The 15,698-nt window shown below is 41.0% G+C and overlaps 1 protein-coding gene across 10 annotated transcripts in view; it reads left to right on the forward strand.

Annotated features, from left to right (window-relative positions):
• KDM4C (lysine demethylase 4C) overlaps positions 1-15,698 on the forward strand; it is a 461,886-nt gene that overhangs the window by 330,304 nt on the left and 115,884 nt on the right. For all 10 annotated transcript variants that reach the window (XM_038401809.2, XM_043514915.1, XM_043514911.1 and 7 more), the window contains 2 exons: positions 2,734-2,789; positions 10,029-10,137. In XM_038401809.2, coding sequence (XP_038257737.1) covers positions 2,734-2,789; positions 10,029-10,137 — 165 coding nt within the window. The remainder of the gene's footprint in view (positions 1-2,733; positions 2,790-10,028; positions 10,138-15,698) is intronic.

A 15,698-nucleotide genomic window follows, 5' to 3' on the forward strand; every position in this document is an offset into this window, starting at 1 on the left:
AAAGAGGTCAGTTTATTCTCAGAGAGCCAACAACCAGTACAGTCTCCTGGAAAAAATGCCCTTAGCCTTTTGGGCTACTTACTCAGAAAACAAGGCTTACAACGGTAAACAAAATAATACAGTTTGGGGACCTCTCATGGAGGAAGCAGACCATTATTTCTCTCTAAAGCAGCAGCCATTTTCTGTCCAGTTTTCCCATTTACATCTATTCCTAGTAATTGGGTCTAGTTCCCATCCTTTGAACACTTGATGGAGCTACTCTGGGTCATAAGGTTCTACTCACTGAGGCAGGCATTGCTTGCTTCTATAAAGGATAGTGGAATGTGGGGGAACAGTGACCTTGAGAGCACATTTTTGGGTTCCAAATGGTCCATCCAACCAACACACCCTGGATCCCCTCTGACTGTCCAGTGCAAACAAGCTACTGTGGGTAAAGCAATGAGCAGCTCCTGTAATACCATCTTCCCTCCCTGCTTCCTTATACAATTGGTGATCCATAATACATGAGAACTATAAGATCAGGAGGCGGCTTCTTGGCTCAAGATTTGGATCTCTGCTCTTTCAACACACAACTCAGCTACAAAGCTCCTTGGGGAAAGGGCCATCTTTTTGTTGTGTATTTGTACAGTGCCCAGCACAATGGGGTCCAAGTCCATGATAGGCTCATAGGTGCTACGGTAATATAAATAATCATAATAATAGTGTGCATATGTCCCAGGCCCACAGAGCTACCAGCTCTCCACCCTGTGTCATGTAGCATGGGGAGAACAGTATTAGGAAGCAATGTAGAGAGGAGAACAAAACCCAACAATGAATAAAAAAAAAATTGGGGGAGAGAAGAAGATAAGAAGACAGACAGAAAGAAAGCAAGAAAGAGAAAGGAGGAGGGCTGAAGAGAGATAGGGAATCATCAAAAAGGAGTAGGCAGAGCATTTGTACCACAATGTGGTGTGAGGCGGTGGAGTGGGAGAGCCTATTTACCAAACTATTTCTCTGACCAAAAATATTTTGGGAACCACTGAAGCAGGCCTTGCCATGTACCCTGAAAATCAGCAAACTTGTGCTCTGTTGGATCAAGGGGACAATACAGTTCCAGAGTCACAGGCCCCCCACTAACTTTATTATTAGCTTTCAATCTGCACTTTTCATCAGTAGAGCTCAAAGCACTTTACAAAGGAGGTCACTATCATCCCCATTTGAAAGTGGGAAACTGAGCCAAAGGGAAGTAAGTGGTTTGCCCAGGGTCACTCAACAGGCCAGTAGTAGAGCCAGGAATAGAACTTAGGTCTCCTGAATCCCAATCTAGTGCTCTATCTGCTAGATCACACTGCCTCTCACAGTGTTCAGATTTCGGAATTATCGACATGAGTGTCCTAGCTGACATGAGTGTCTATTATTGTGCAATCGCACGACAAAAAAGCTGGTCTCCAAAGTACACAGTTGAACCAGCCAGGTTGAAGTCTATGATTCCATAGTAATTTTTACTAATTTAATTATGTGCAATTTTAATTTAATTTTAATTTAAGTTAATTTGGTTTAACTTGATGGGCTCTGTATTAATTCCAGATAAAGAACTTTATATTCAAGCGTTAGGGGAATGCCCTTCCATTTGACATCTATTCAAATGATTTGGGGGGAGGGATAGCTTAGTGGTTTGAGTATTGGCCTGCTAAACTCAGGGTTGTGAGTTCAATCCTTGAGGAGGCTGTTTAGGGATCTGGGGCAAAAATTGGGGATTGGTCCTGCTTTGAGCAGGGGGTTGGACTAGATGATCTCCTGAGGTCCCTTCCAACCCTAATATTCTATGATTTGTCAGTTTTTTCAAGGGTTATATTCAAAACTCATTTTTTTCTGTGGGTCTTTTGGCTTGTTGTTCTATTATTACATTTTTATATTTTTCTTGTGTGGCACTGTGATGTTTGTGAATGTCATGTTATAAGTCAGTCAATAATATTAATGACAGGTTTCAGAGTAGCAGCCGTGTTAGTCTGTATTCGCAAAAAGTACATTGGTCAAACTGGACAGTCTCTACGTAAAAGAATAAATGGACACAAATCAGACGTCAAGAATTATAACATTCAAAAACCAGTCGGAGAACACTTCAATCTCTCCAGTCACTCGATTACAGACCTGAGAGTGGCTATCCTTCAAGAAAAAAACTTCAAAAACAGACTCCGAGAGACTGCTGAATTGGAATTAATTTGCAAACTGGATACAATTAACTGAGGCTTGAATAGAGACTGGGAATGGATGAGTCATTACACAAAGTAAAACTATTTCCCCATGGTATTTCTCCCCCCCATCCCTCCCCCCACTGTTCCTCAGATGTTCTTGTTAACTGCTGGAAATAACCTACCTTGCTTGTCACCATGAAAGGTTTTCCTCCTTCCCCCCCCCTGCTGCTGGTGATGGCTCATCTTAAGTGATCACTCTCCTCACAGTGTGTATGATAAAACCCATTTCTTTTTTTGATAAAACCCATTGTTTCATGTTCTCTGTGTGTATATATAAATCTCCCCACTGTATTTTCCACCAAATGCATCCAATGAAGTGAGCTGTAGCTCACGAAAGCTTATGCTCAAATAAATTTGTTAGTCTCTAAGGTGCCACAAGTACTCCTTTTCTTTTTGCAAATAATATTAATAGTTTGCAAATCCTTTAAAACATTAAATGAATAAAATTGGCATTGCTAGTAGTCAGTATAACTTATTTGTTTTTACTTTTTTTCTTTAGGAATGTTGTCTCTGCAATTTGAGAGGTGGTGCACTCAAGCAAACTACTGACAAGAAGTAAGTGATGGATACACTGAGATCAGTCTCATTAGTTTTAAACTTCATTCACATACGTACTTACACAAAAAGAACTTCCAAATATAATTACTTTACAGTTTCCCCTTAAGTGGAATAGCTTAATGTCCAGGGTCCATTGAAGACAATGAATCGTGCCTCTGGCATTCTGTGAACACACTTATGTGCTTACAAATACAAATTGTTTTATTATTTGAACATTCTTAACTATTCTAAACTCTGCTCTGCTGATCACTGTATAAAGGAAGCAAATGAAAGCTCATTTGTCATTGTTTGCATGGGGAAGCCTTATCAGACATTCAAACGTATTTTCTTCTTTAGTACTGGAATTTTGTGATTACAGAAGTTAATATGGCATCTGTGAGCTTTTGACAGATATAAGTATGTCATTAACAAATTAATCAATCTAAATCCTTTTAGAATGGCTCTGGATCTTGAGGTGATTTGCTTTATTCCACTTACATTTTATAATGGACTCCCAAAAAAGGTACTGTAGCTGACATTATGCCATTAATACAACTAATTTATTTTACATGGTGATGATAAAATGAAGCACAATGCATCAGATATTCTTGGGAGATGAAATGGAAAAAGTTGTGCTTTAATATTTGTTCTTGTCCAGTTGTAGACGAATCTAGTATTCATTTTGAATCTTTGCTTGGCATAATTCATGCCGCATTTCGTTAGTTACACCTGACTTTTTTCATTAAAACCGTTCTATGGTCAAAGAGAATTTAGCACAGCGGTGGCCAACCTGTGGCTCTGGAGCCACATATGGCTTTTCGGAAGTTAATATGCGGCTCCCTGCATAGGCACCGACTCTGGGGCTGGAGCTATAGGCACCAACTTTCCAATGCACTGCGGGGTCTCACTGCTCAACCCCTGACTCTGCCACAGGCCCTGCCCCCACTCCACCCTTTTCCCACCCCCTCCCCTGAGCCTGCAGTGCCCTCACTCTTCCCTCTCCCCCTCCCACTTCAAGCCTCCTGCACACTACAAAACAGCTGATTGGGAGGTGCGGGGAGGGAGGGGGAAGCACTGATCGGCGGGGCTGCCAGTGGGTGGGAGGTGCTAGGACCATGTGGGGGAGCTGATGGGGGGGCTGCTGACATATTACTGTGGCTCTTTGGCAATGTATATTGGTAAATCCTGGCTCCTTCTCAGGCTCAGGTTGGCCACCCCGATCTAGCTGAATGATACAAGATCATCTAACCCAATTTACTTTATCCTGGCTCCAGTCCTATTCAACATTTTTATTAATAACTTGGACAATGGAGTGAAGAGTAAGCTTATAAAATTTGCAGATGACACCAAACTGGGAGGGAGGATTGCAACCACTTTGGAGGATTATAATTCAAAACAACCTTGACAAATAGGAGAATTGGTCTAAAATCAACAAGATGAAATTCAATAAAGACAAAGTGAAAAGTATTACCCTTAGGGAGGAAAAATCAAATGCAGAACTACAACCTGGGGAATATCTGGCATCAGGGGTTCTCAGAACAATTTTTTTGGTGGCCTCAGAGTGTGGCCACCAACTCTCGCAGTCGGCCACTCTGACAATTTTCCCTATAATACTTAATTAACTTTAGAAAAAAACAAATAAATATACACATATACATGTCCAAATCATTGTAATTTATTTATGTAGGGGTTTTGTAGACTCAATAATAAAAATAATGTACAGTTGTTTCTATTCTTTACTGGACCTAAACAGATTAGAAACACAAATAAGGTGCTTTGCATGTTCTTGTCTTTTTTTTTTTGTTTTTTCTTTTGCTTTTTTGGTTGCTTTTTTTTAGACTTGCTAGCTAGTAAGTCTGTTGCTGTGAAAAGTGATACTCGTATGTTAATATCACTTTTCACAGCCTCCTAGACAGCTACTAAGGCTATGTCTACACTACAGACCTTACAGCAGCATAGTTGTACAGCTGCAGTTTCACTGCTATCAGGTCTCCCATGTAGCTGCTCTATGCCGGTGGGAGAAGCTCTCCTGCTGGCATAATTAAACCATCCACAATGAGCGGTGGAAGCTACGGGGGCGGGAGAGCGTCTCCCGCTGACATACTGCTGTCCACACCAGCTATTCTGTCTGAGAAACTTTTGTCGGTCGTGAGAGTGTTTTGTTCACACCTCTGACCAACAAAAGTGCTAGTGCAGACATAGCCTTAGTCTGCTGTGAAAAGTAATATTAACACACATACAAATATATCTTTTCACAGCAGACTTACTCAGCCCTGGCAAGCCCGGGGGAAAATTAAGCCCTGAATGGAGAGGCGGGTAGGGAGGCAGGAGGCCAGGGGTGATGGTGGGGGATAAGCACAAGGCCAGAGCACACGGCCACATAGCCAGGAGCTGGGGCTGGAGCCCACCACTGTGTGGTTGGAGGACAGAGCCCAAAGCCCTGAGCCTGGAGACAGACACCAGAGCCTTGAGATGAAGCCTGAAGTCCTGTAGCTGGAGACTGCCACCCGCCACCCCAGAGCTGAAGCCTGATCCCACCACCCCCGGGCAGGTGGGGAACTCACGGGCTGCTTGCTTCTCCAGTGTTTGTCTCTCCACAGGGGACAAGTCTCACCCCCTGCTGGAGGCCCCGAGTGAGGGGCCGCTGCTTTCCGTTTCTTCCCTCCCTACCCCGCAATCATCACCCAGGAGGCTGTGGCCACAAGAAAAGCCCCCAGTGGCTGCATTTGAGAAAAACTGGGCTAGGTGGTAGTACTTCTAAAAGTGCCCTGGGATTTGTAGTGGGTCACAAATTAAATATGAGTCAACAATATAATGCAGCTGCAAAAAAGGCTAATGTAATTCTGGGATGTATTAACAGGAGTGTCATATGTCAGACATGGGGGGGGGGTAATTGTCCCACACTGGTGAGGCCTCTTCTAGAGTACTGTGTCCAGTTCTGGATACCACACTTTAGGAAAGATGATGTCAACTTGGAGAGAGTACATAGGAGAGCAACAAGGATTTTGAAAACCTGACCCATGAGGAAAGATTAAAACTGGGCATGTTTAGTCTTGAGAAAAGAAGGTTGAAGGTGGGCAACTGATAACAGTCTTCAAAGATGTTAAGGGCTGTTATTGAGAGGATGGTGATCCATTGTTCTACACGTCCACTGAAGGTAGGACAAGAAGTAATGGGCTTAGTCTGCAGCAAGGGAAATTTAGGTTAGATATTAGGAAGAACTTTCTAACTCTAAGGAGTAGTTAAGCTCTGGAACAGGCTTCCAAGGGAGGTTGTGGAATCCCCCTCTTGGGAGGTTTTTAAGAACAGTTTGGACAGTCCTGTCAGGGCTGTTCTAGGTTTTCTTGGTCCTGCCTCGGTGCAGGGGGCTGGACTAGATGACTTCTCAAGGTCCCTTCAAGCTCTACATTTCTATGAGTCTTTTTCTATAATTTTAGATCTGGTTTAAACTGTCTCCCTAAATTTTCATTTATCACTTGCCTTTCTTATTAAGGTGTTGACATGTGTAAACAGATAAACAAACCAACAAAAAACAGGAAGATGATGTCACCTAAATAGAATGCAACATTGTCTTTGTCTCAGGCACGGGGGAGGAAAGACAAGGTACAAGGATGTGGTTTAAAAAGGCCACAACTTTATTAACTTAATTCATCTGGGAAATATATATTGCAGTAACTCATACATTGCAGGTCATGATTCCTTCTTTAATCATTTCCAGTGATGGAAAGCTGCAGTCAGCTTCTCACCCCTGCCCAGCTAGTTCCCAGTGCATTGGTGGGACCCACCCCACTACCTTCACCTCATATCAGGGTTAAGGGGTTGGGGAAAGAAGGTTGTCTCTGTTGTACCAGACATAGGGAGCTCCAGTTCCAGTCCCCAGACAACCTGCTAGATTGTGACAACATGAGCTGAACCTCCTGTACCTACTCCACCAGGTTCCTGAGCTGCTGTGTGGAAGATGGAAAAAAAACCATCCTGCCCCTGCTAATCTGTCAGTGAGAGAAAAAATCTTTTCCAATCACCAAAAAGGCAACTAACTGAAGCCCACAGCAGACCAAAAAAACCCAGTCCTATGTTAATCCCCTGGGAGGGAAGGAGGCTCAAGCTAGAAGGACAGAGTTTATAAACCCTCCTCCAGCCACTCAGAGGCCAATGGCTTACCTGAGTCCCACCAGCCTGCCCATTAGCTCAGGTGATGCTTTCTTCCCCTCTTGGCTAGCCCATTCCCTTGTGGGAGGGGAGACCCTAAATAGAACCATTAACCATTTTTCCCTGCCAGTCCAGAAAAAGCCTCACCTGACTTTGGGACTGCGGGAGTTACATTTGATGTCTGATGCTGAGAGTTCATACACAGCAGGTTTGAAAACACCAAGATATCTCTTTTGTGCACATTTCCTTAAAAGTCTTTTAAAAATTCATATGTTGGTGGTTTTAGTTTGTTGGAGGAAACTGCCACCATGCATGCTGCAAAAAGGGTAGATAATCATGCCCATAATCGGAAACTTTGCATTCTATCCCACTGTTGGTCCATTAAAAACTGTGAAATAATAGCTCTCTACTTCTGTCTCCTTGTCCATATAATAAAATTACATTTGCTATGGACCTTTGACCACCTCAACTCCAATCTGTCCATAGATTTATCTTCTCCTGGACATGACTTACCATTCTAAACCTCTAAGCAGTTTCAAAACAATCTGCTCCAGCCAATCTGGCAGTGTGTATATTTTTCCTACTTAATATAGAATCTACCCCCCACCCATATATACTGATTTGAGGTGCAGATTGGGCACTATATGGTTGTGACGGACTGAAGGACTAACGAACCATGAGTACCAGGGGTGTGAGAGCTTTACCCCATCAGGGAGCTGTGAATCTCTTTGTTCAGTAGAGTACCACACTTGTTTTGAGCCCCTTGTAGATTACGAGAGGTTAGACCATAAAGTTCTGACATGATGATTTATAGAAGAGCTACTTTATTTATAACTTTTCTCTCTCCCCCAGGCTTGTATAGTTAGATACCTGATATTAAGGCACTCTGGCTTTACAGGCAGGTGGTTATGAAAGAAAGTTTTAATAAAAAGATTAAAACTCTAAAACAATACTTCCGTAAACTGTGGCATAAACAAACTGTTATCCAGGAGGGTGTGGGTAGCCTAAAGTCTTTATTGAGCCTCATTTGGGATGGCCTGCATAAATCTCTCATCTCTACATCCCATCGAGTACTGCTCTCATCTCATACTCATAGCCAATCACACTTTCATGCCACACAACACTTTTATTATCTTATATTTATACTGTACTTTTATGGATATTTTTCTTAAATCTGAATGATTGAAATAGCATTCCATCATGGTGCAGGAGGGAGGATTGATTCCTTGTTTGGTCTCTCCCCCTAAGTCCCTGCTGGCCCCAGGCCCCGCCCTTGTGGACCATCTCAGGTCTTCATTTCCTGCATACCTCAAGGAGATCTGCAAGAATTGGGGTGGAGTAAGTGCATGGAACTGGAAGGAGCAGTGAAGAAAGACAGAGTCATAGAAATGTAGGGCTGGAAGGGACCTCTAGTGGTCCTTCCTGTGCTAAGGCAGGATTATCCCTGGACTATCGCTGACAGGTGTTTGTCTAACCCCCAGTTACGGGGCTTCCACAACCTCCCTTAACAACCCATTCCAGTGCTTAACAATCCTTATAGTTAGAAAAAATTTCTTAATATCTACCCTAAATTTCCCTTGCTGCAAACTAACCTGATTACCCTTGGTGGACATGGAGAACAATTCATCACCATCCTCTTTAGAACAGTCTTTTACATATTTATCATATACCCCCTCAATTTTCTCATTTCTAGACTATATAACAATACATAGTGAGGGGCAACTGATTGGAGGATGGTGGAGAAGAGCAGACATCAGAATCGAGGCGTGGAGGTATTCTCCCTCCTTCAAATTGTAGAAGGTTCATTACTTTCTTCCCTCCTGCTCTAACTGCAAGTTTTAGGGAAGTCACCAAGGACTTCACCAAACCCAGTGAACCTTATTCGACTCTTTGAATATGCTGAAGTAGATCTGTTAGCCAACTGTGAATTTCCAGACAGACACATATTTAAATTTAACACAGTTTCCTGGGTTTTATGGTTTGTTTTTTTGCTAGTTATGATGTTCTTTTCTGGGTTTTTACCCGTTAGTTGCTAACATATACTCTCAATCTTAATGTCATCATAACAAAGGTTATGGAGTTTTTTGTTTGGCTGTCTATTTGTATTTTGAACCACTACTAGGAGAATCTGGCAGTAACTTGTATTGGCAGCTATTATGTTCAGATGCAGCATACTCTTGTCCCACTCAGCTGACTTCCTGCAGTTGCAGTGAGGTGTGTTTTGGTGAGTCCTTAGTCATGAGGTGCAGTGATCCCAGATGTTGCTTTCTCCAATCACAAGGATCCAACTCACAGATGATGGCAAGGACATCCCCAAGAGCATTCCATCCCTCTATTTGTGCAGTTGTGCCAAATTCTGAGAGGGTAATAATGCTGCTGCTTCATTCTGTTCTAACTCTGTGTCTGTTTGCCTGGCAACACAGAATCCCGACAGTGTAGCTGGGTACTGGGCTTTGGTAGTTGAGTGTGAGTGTGAATATGGGGGTTGACTAAAAATACCCACTTAGATCTAATTAGGGTTAATCTAAAGTGCTATATTTAAACTGTAAATTTTACAAATGACATATTGCGTAGGCTATATGTACAAACATTCCTGGCACCACTACAAAAGCTTTGCACTCTGTAAAACAAGTGAAAATACTTGAAAGGGCATTTACAATAGATCTGTGTTAACATAAGGATTTTTCTCTAATGTTGAAACATACATTTCTGGCAAATATTTTCAAAACTAGATTGCAACATCTTATTAAAAAAATGTCTTGACTGGTTTGCCTCATATGTGCAAGTGGTATTGGTGTGGCATATTGTATTGCCATCACTTTTCCAGCATAATCCATTTATTTTGTTGTGCTGATCTTTCCATCTCTGAAATAAACCAATTTTTTACTGTCTAGTGCTACTTAAAATTAAATCTTAAAGATAAACACTGTGAATTGACCTTGCATTTTGACCTTTTTGTTATTGTTGCAGCTCATAAAATAAAGCAAAGAAATGCAATAGGGAAGGACTAAATGGTGGATGGTTTGGTTTTATTTGAGGGGTGCATTGTTTTTAATGATCACATTTCTGTACAATTTTTTGGTGTTATTGACTTGCCACTTTTTGCAGGTGGGCACATGTGATGTGCGCAATCGCAATTCCAGAAGTAAGATTTGGTAATGTCACAGAGAGGACACCAGTAGACACTAGCAGAATACCTTTGCAGAGATTAAAATTGGTGAGTAGTAAAGCTCCATACATTCCTTTCCATTTAAAAATGTGCTGGTGTTTTGAAATGTATACAAAATCTCATCTCTGGTTAGGTACATTCACATACATTTCAGGGTGAAATTTAAATGTCAGTTAAAAGAGAAAAGGAGTACTTGTGGCACCTTAGAGACTAACAAATTTATTTGAGCATAAGCTTTTGTGAGCTACAGCTCACTTCATCGGTTGCATCCGATGAAGTGAGCTGAGCTCACGAAAGCTTATGCTCAAATAAATTTTAGTCTCTAAGGTGCCACAAGTACTCCTTTTCTTTTTGCGAATGCAGACTAACATGGCTGCTACTCTGAAACCAGTTAAGAGAGAATTTGCCAAGGATTGGCATGTTGTTTTTCATGTATAATGATAATTTAGGTATTTTAATTCTTCAGCCTAGTTCTGGGTTATAACCTTGTGTAAGGGGCCTTTGCCATAGAGTAAAGGAAGGAAAAACAATGAGCATTTGCAACCACTATCCTAATACTGCTGTGAGTGCTCATTAAGGATCCTGCTGAAACTAAATAAATTAGAATATCTCAGAAATGAGGGCTGTGTGTTCCCTCCCCCCGGGAGCCATTTATGAAGTTAAAATGATGAGACATGGTGGTCTGATGGTATTTTTACCATCCAGGAATTGAGGAATGCGCACAGACCAGATTGCACATTATATTGGATAATGGCTAATAAATGGCTCCTTGGGGACTTGAAAAAGCAGTGAGAAACACTAACACAAAAGCTTCAATTACAAATGCTCAAACCCATGCATAGCCCCAGATAATCCTTCCATCCAGCAGAAAGTCCCATGCACTAGTGAGAAACATATAGAAGCATTTGTTAAATCAAAGAGAATTTTCCCTGTGGGGTTAGACCTAAATTACATAATTTATCAGACTATGCATCAATATTACACAGACTTCCTCTGACAAAAGGAAAGTGATCCCGTCCAGTGTAAAAGAAAAGAAAAGTTTGGGAAACAACCCCATCTGTTCTGTTTATCCACACCAAATGTTATGGAAAAAATGCTTATTGATATATTTAACCTTGAGCTACCCTTTCCTTGCTGTAACATTGTGAACTATCAATTGTTAATTTTAATTCATTATGCTTTATATTTTGTAACTATTTTTAATTTTGAACTGCAGCTTTAGCCATTCTTAAAACGGAGGCATGTCTGACAGTTGGTCTTTGTTCATTGAGATTTCTCAAGTCTTCGTAGGCTTTATAGACTAACTCTGTAATGAATATTGAACGTTTTCCTAAACCTTTTTGGCTCCCTTATACAATCTGTTATAGAGAAACTCTAAAACTCCCTATCTAATGTATGAAATATTCCCAAACGCTGTTTCAGCCTGTCCTTACTTCTAGTATATTTTTTGGAAAACCAGAAATATGGACAATGCCCTGTTGTCCTCCCCTTCCCCATTTTCCTGCAGCTGAAGTCAGACTTTCTTATTTCAATACATAGCAATGTAGCCCTATTGTATATGGGTTCTCACTGTGTGAGAGAAGGCTCTCAAAATTTCATTTTTAAGCTACAGTGACTGTTTAATTTGCTTGAGTCAGCCTCAAATTCTCATTAATCTGAATATATGAACACAGGAAGCACTGTATATGAACGTAATGCTTGCATACTTTTGAGGAACCTAAACAGTCACAGATATGATGACAATAATTTGGTTGGTGAGGGTTTGTTTTCTTGAGACTCTAGAAATGTTAAATTTGCCAAGTATTGTGGGGATAAATAACCCCTATATATGAAGTTCCCTCCTCTGATGGGCTGCCTGTGGCTTAAACCACAGAAGAATAAAAAATTGCTTTGGGAGGAAGGCTTGAATTAATTTTAAATTGGTTAGTGTGTTCACAAAGCCAAAATGTATGAACTTTTGTGACGTTACATTACTTGCAAGTCAATAGGTCATTTCTGATTATTATAGACCATCTACAGAGCCTTAAACACCTTTCTATAATCTATAAAATTATTTTTCTTCTTCCATTAATTTAAGTTTGATCAAGTTTCTCAGTTTTTTTAATTGTCAAAACCTCCTTTAATATTTACGCTGCTTTTTGACCTCCCAGAAATTGCTTAAAGTTTTGAAACATGGTGCATACTTTCCTTAATGCTGTTCTTGAAAACAAAGGGCTTTGCATTTTTGAGTGAGATGGATGTTATAATGAAAGAACTCAACTGAATACAATGAAGATGGGAGCCAGTATTTTTTATAGCTGCCATAAATGTAGTATTATTTTAGACAGCCTTATTGTGAGGGAGGACTGTACTGTAATCTTGTTTTAGAGCATTAAATCATATCTTTCCCGGTCTTGGTTAATTACATTTAAATTTAATGAATGAGCATTGTTTGTACATCTAATTTGTAAAGTAGTGTATCACACTGTTCACCCTCTTGAAAGATTCTATAATGATTTAACGTCAGTGAATTGATACACTGTTACTTGAGAGGTCTGCAGTAAGGGATTTTCATGGATCTCCATCTTGGAAACCCCCTTGTGGTGTAGGGCAGCCTTTCCGGTGTGGTGGCCAGCTCGTTTTTCCCTTCTCAGGGCTCATCAAGAACACTTCTCCAACACAGACTGGAATATGCGATGGGTTATTTTATTAATATGGGTGAGATTCTGTGGCCTGTGTTGTGCAGGAGGTCAGACTAGATGATCATAATGGTCCCTTCTGACCTTAGTATCTATAAATCTATAAAATAAAGTTCAGTACCATAGCTGAAAGGGTTCTGGCACTGCTCCCTTCTGTGAATCCAGGCTCCTCATCTGTGTCAATTGACTTTCAGATTGGAGGGCTCTTAGACTTACCTTCAGAGTCCCTACTAAAGTTCTAAAGCTCAAATGAAAGAATAATACAAACAATGTCTACCTGTGCTGGCTTAATGAAAGTCTCACATCTCTCTTGATCTATTCCCAGATCCCTGCCCCTTGTACAGGACAGTAGCTACAGGGATGCTCCCCTGGGCCTTCCTCTTGCTCCAGGTTTCTTGGCAGTGAGAGCCCCATGTCTGATCTCTCAGTTTCTTTTTTACCAGCTCTCCATCATGACTTACCCAGTCTCCCATTTAGGCCCAGGTGCCTTCTTTCAGGCCCTCACTATCATAGGTGCAGAGACCTCTTCCCCCTGAAAGGGGCAGTGCCACCCTGTATTGGGGGTAGATGACAACAAAAGGAGTAAATTACTTTGAACCCCAACAATCTGTTACTGTTGTTGTTTTTCTTTGACAACTGGAGTTGTCCATCCCTTTTCTCCACCCAATTTGACACAAACACAGTCACCAGGTTCTAGACCTGGCATTTCTTTGAGTGATGTCTGTTGTAAAAGTGTTCATAAAGCTGTTTTTAGTCTTTTTATCTAATCTATTCTCTTGATGCCTGGCCACTTTGGAGATAGTTCTTTTCCAAAGTTAGAACAGTAATTCTGAGTTATCTGTCCATTAGGAGTTGTGCTGGACTATATCCAATAGCTGCTATTGGTGTTGATCTGTAACTCAGAAGAGCAAGGAATGGATCTTCCTGCTACTGGATTTTCTTGGCTGTCTCTCAGCCTCTCCATGCACTTGTGGGTAACGGGCTTCTACAAATATGATCAAAACCATATTTTGTTCAGAACGACTTAAATTTTTTCCGCAGTGAATTGTGGTCTGTTGTCAGTCGTAGTTGTCCTGGAATACTGACGTGAGGAAAAAATGCCCTTCAGTTTCTTGACCCTGCAACATGTTTTGTCTTTCAAGTACCTGGAAAAATAGTCCACGATGATGTGGTAGTGATGTCCTCTGAATATGCATACATTTGTAGCTAATCTCTTCCTATCTCTCCTGTAGAGGTGTTTATACACTATATGGTTCAGCATTGTCTCTTAAATTAAGATGTACTGGATCACGTTTCAAAAGTCCAGTATCATCAAATCCTCTGAGTTTTCACCTTCTCACTAGGCCCACTCCTGCTGCCACGGTGTGACTTAGAAAGTTGTTTGTCTTTGATCCTTTGGTCTCATGCACACTGAATGCAAATTTTTGTCTTTGTAAATTGTTTCTATGGCGAACTGGCCCATGCAGTTCAGAATACCTCCAGCACTAGTCAGAGCTGTGTCAGGTGACTTCAGCTCTGGGAGGGGTTGAAGGGGATTATAAGTCCCTTCTGAGATGATTGTGACCTCAGTGCCTGAGTCAGTTTTAAAGTTAATAGTCTTGCCTTTAATATTCAGTTTCACTCTCCAGGCAGGCTCAATGTCATCTCAAGTGATAGATACCAGAAACAATGGCTCTTGATTGTCTGTAATATGAGCCCACTCCCTGACTGCCTTGGTGCAGCAAACTACTGGAAAATGTCTATATTTCATGCATTTATTATACCATGTGCCTCTGGCTGGATTGTCATCTCTTGGGATATGACTTTTTCACACTTTGTGCATGTAGGCTGGAATTTGTCCCTCTTAGCCTAGTAGTTCTCTCTCCTTGCCTCAGGGGTTTTATGATAACGACTTTTAAGACTCAAGGGTCAATTTAGAGCTTCTGAGCTAGTTTCAGGTTTTTCAAATTGCTTCTGCCTTTGGTTCTGTCATTTGACTTATTCTGACTGCTTTGCTCTCTGTATAGCTAGGGCTAGGGTTAAATCTCTCTTCAGTTGTAATTGCTGTGAAAAGTTTCTCTGTTAAGCCAATAACCAGCCTATCTCTGATATATTCATCTTTTGCATTCCCAAAATGACAGTTTTCAGCCAATGTATGCATAGCTCTTATAAAACATTCATCATTTCCCTCTGGTTCTTGATTTCTCTGGTGAAAACATGCTCATTCATAAACCACATTTCTCTGGGGTATAAAGAATGCATCAAACATAGCCAGAACCCTTTCATAGTCGTCTTTGTGACTGTTTTCAGTGAAGTCCAAGGATTTAAAGATATACCCTGCTTGATTCCCCAAAACATAAATTAAAGAAGAAACCTATATATGTCCAATATCTTTCTGGAGTTTGTTTGCAATTTGAAATATTACAAAATACTGCTTCTAGTCTGTCCATTCTGAAGATCTGTCAAAACTGAAGTCCTCTGGGGCATTGCAGAGTGACATGTTGATGAGATTCTGTAAGTTTTGTTGCTGGTTTCCTTCTGTTTCTGTTCTTTCTTAGGTGTATGGAAGGCTCAGATTGTGGCTGGCCCTTTTGTAAGGTAGGAGGATGTTTATGCCTCCTCCCTGCCTTTCATACCCCCATAGGGCCAAGGCATGTTCTGGCCCAAAAACCATAAAACAGGCATTTGAACTACCAAATGTCTCTGTCAAGTTATAGTTTGTGATCTTCCCCACTATCATAAAATAGGCAGCATCAGGCCTGGTCAATACCTAGGTGTTGCAGGCAGTGGCTAAAAATATGTGAGACTTATAATGAAACTGTCACAATCTCACCTTGTTAAAGATTTCATTACTAATCCCAAAACTTATTACTACTATTCATTTGTGGTAGTGCCTGCGATATATATTTTGGGTGCTTTCCAAAAACTTCAGAGGGATAGTCAAAGGACAAA

This window comes from Dermochelys coriacea, chromosome 5, assembly GCF_009764565.3.
Source record: "Dermochelys coriacea isolate rDerCor1 chromosome 5, rDerCor1.pri.v4, whole genome shotgun sequence".
Lineage (NCBI taxonomy): Eukaryota > Metazoa > Chordata > Testudines > Dermochelyidae > Dermochelys > Dermochelys coriacea.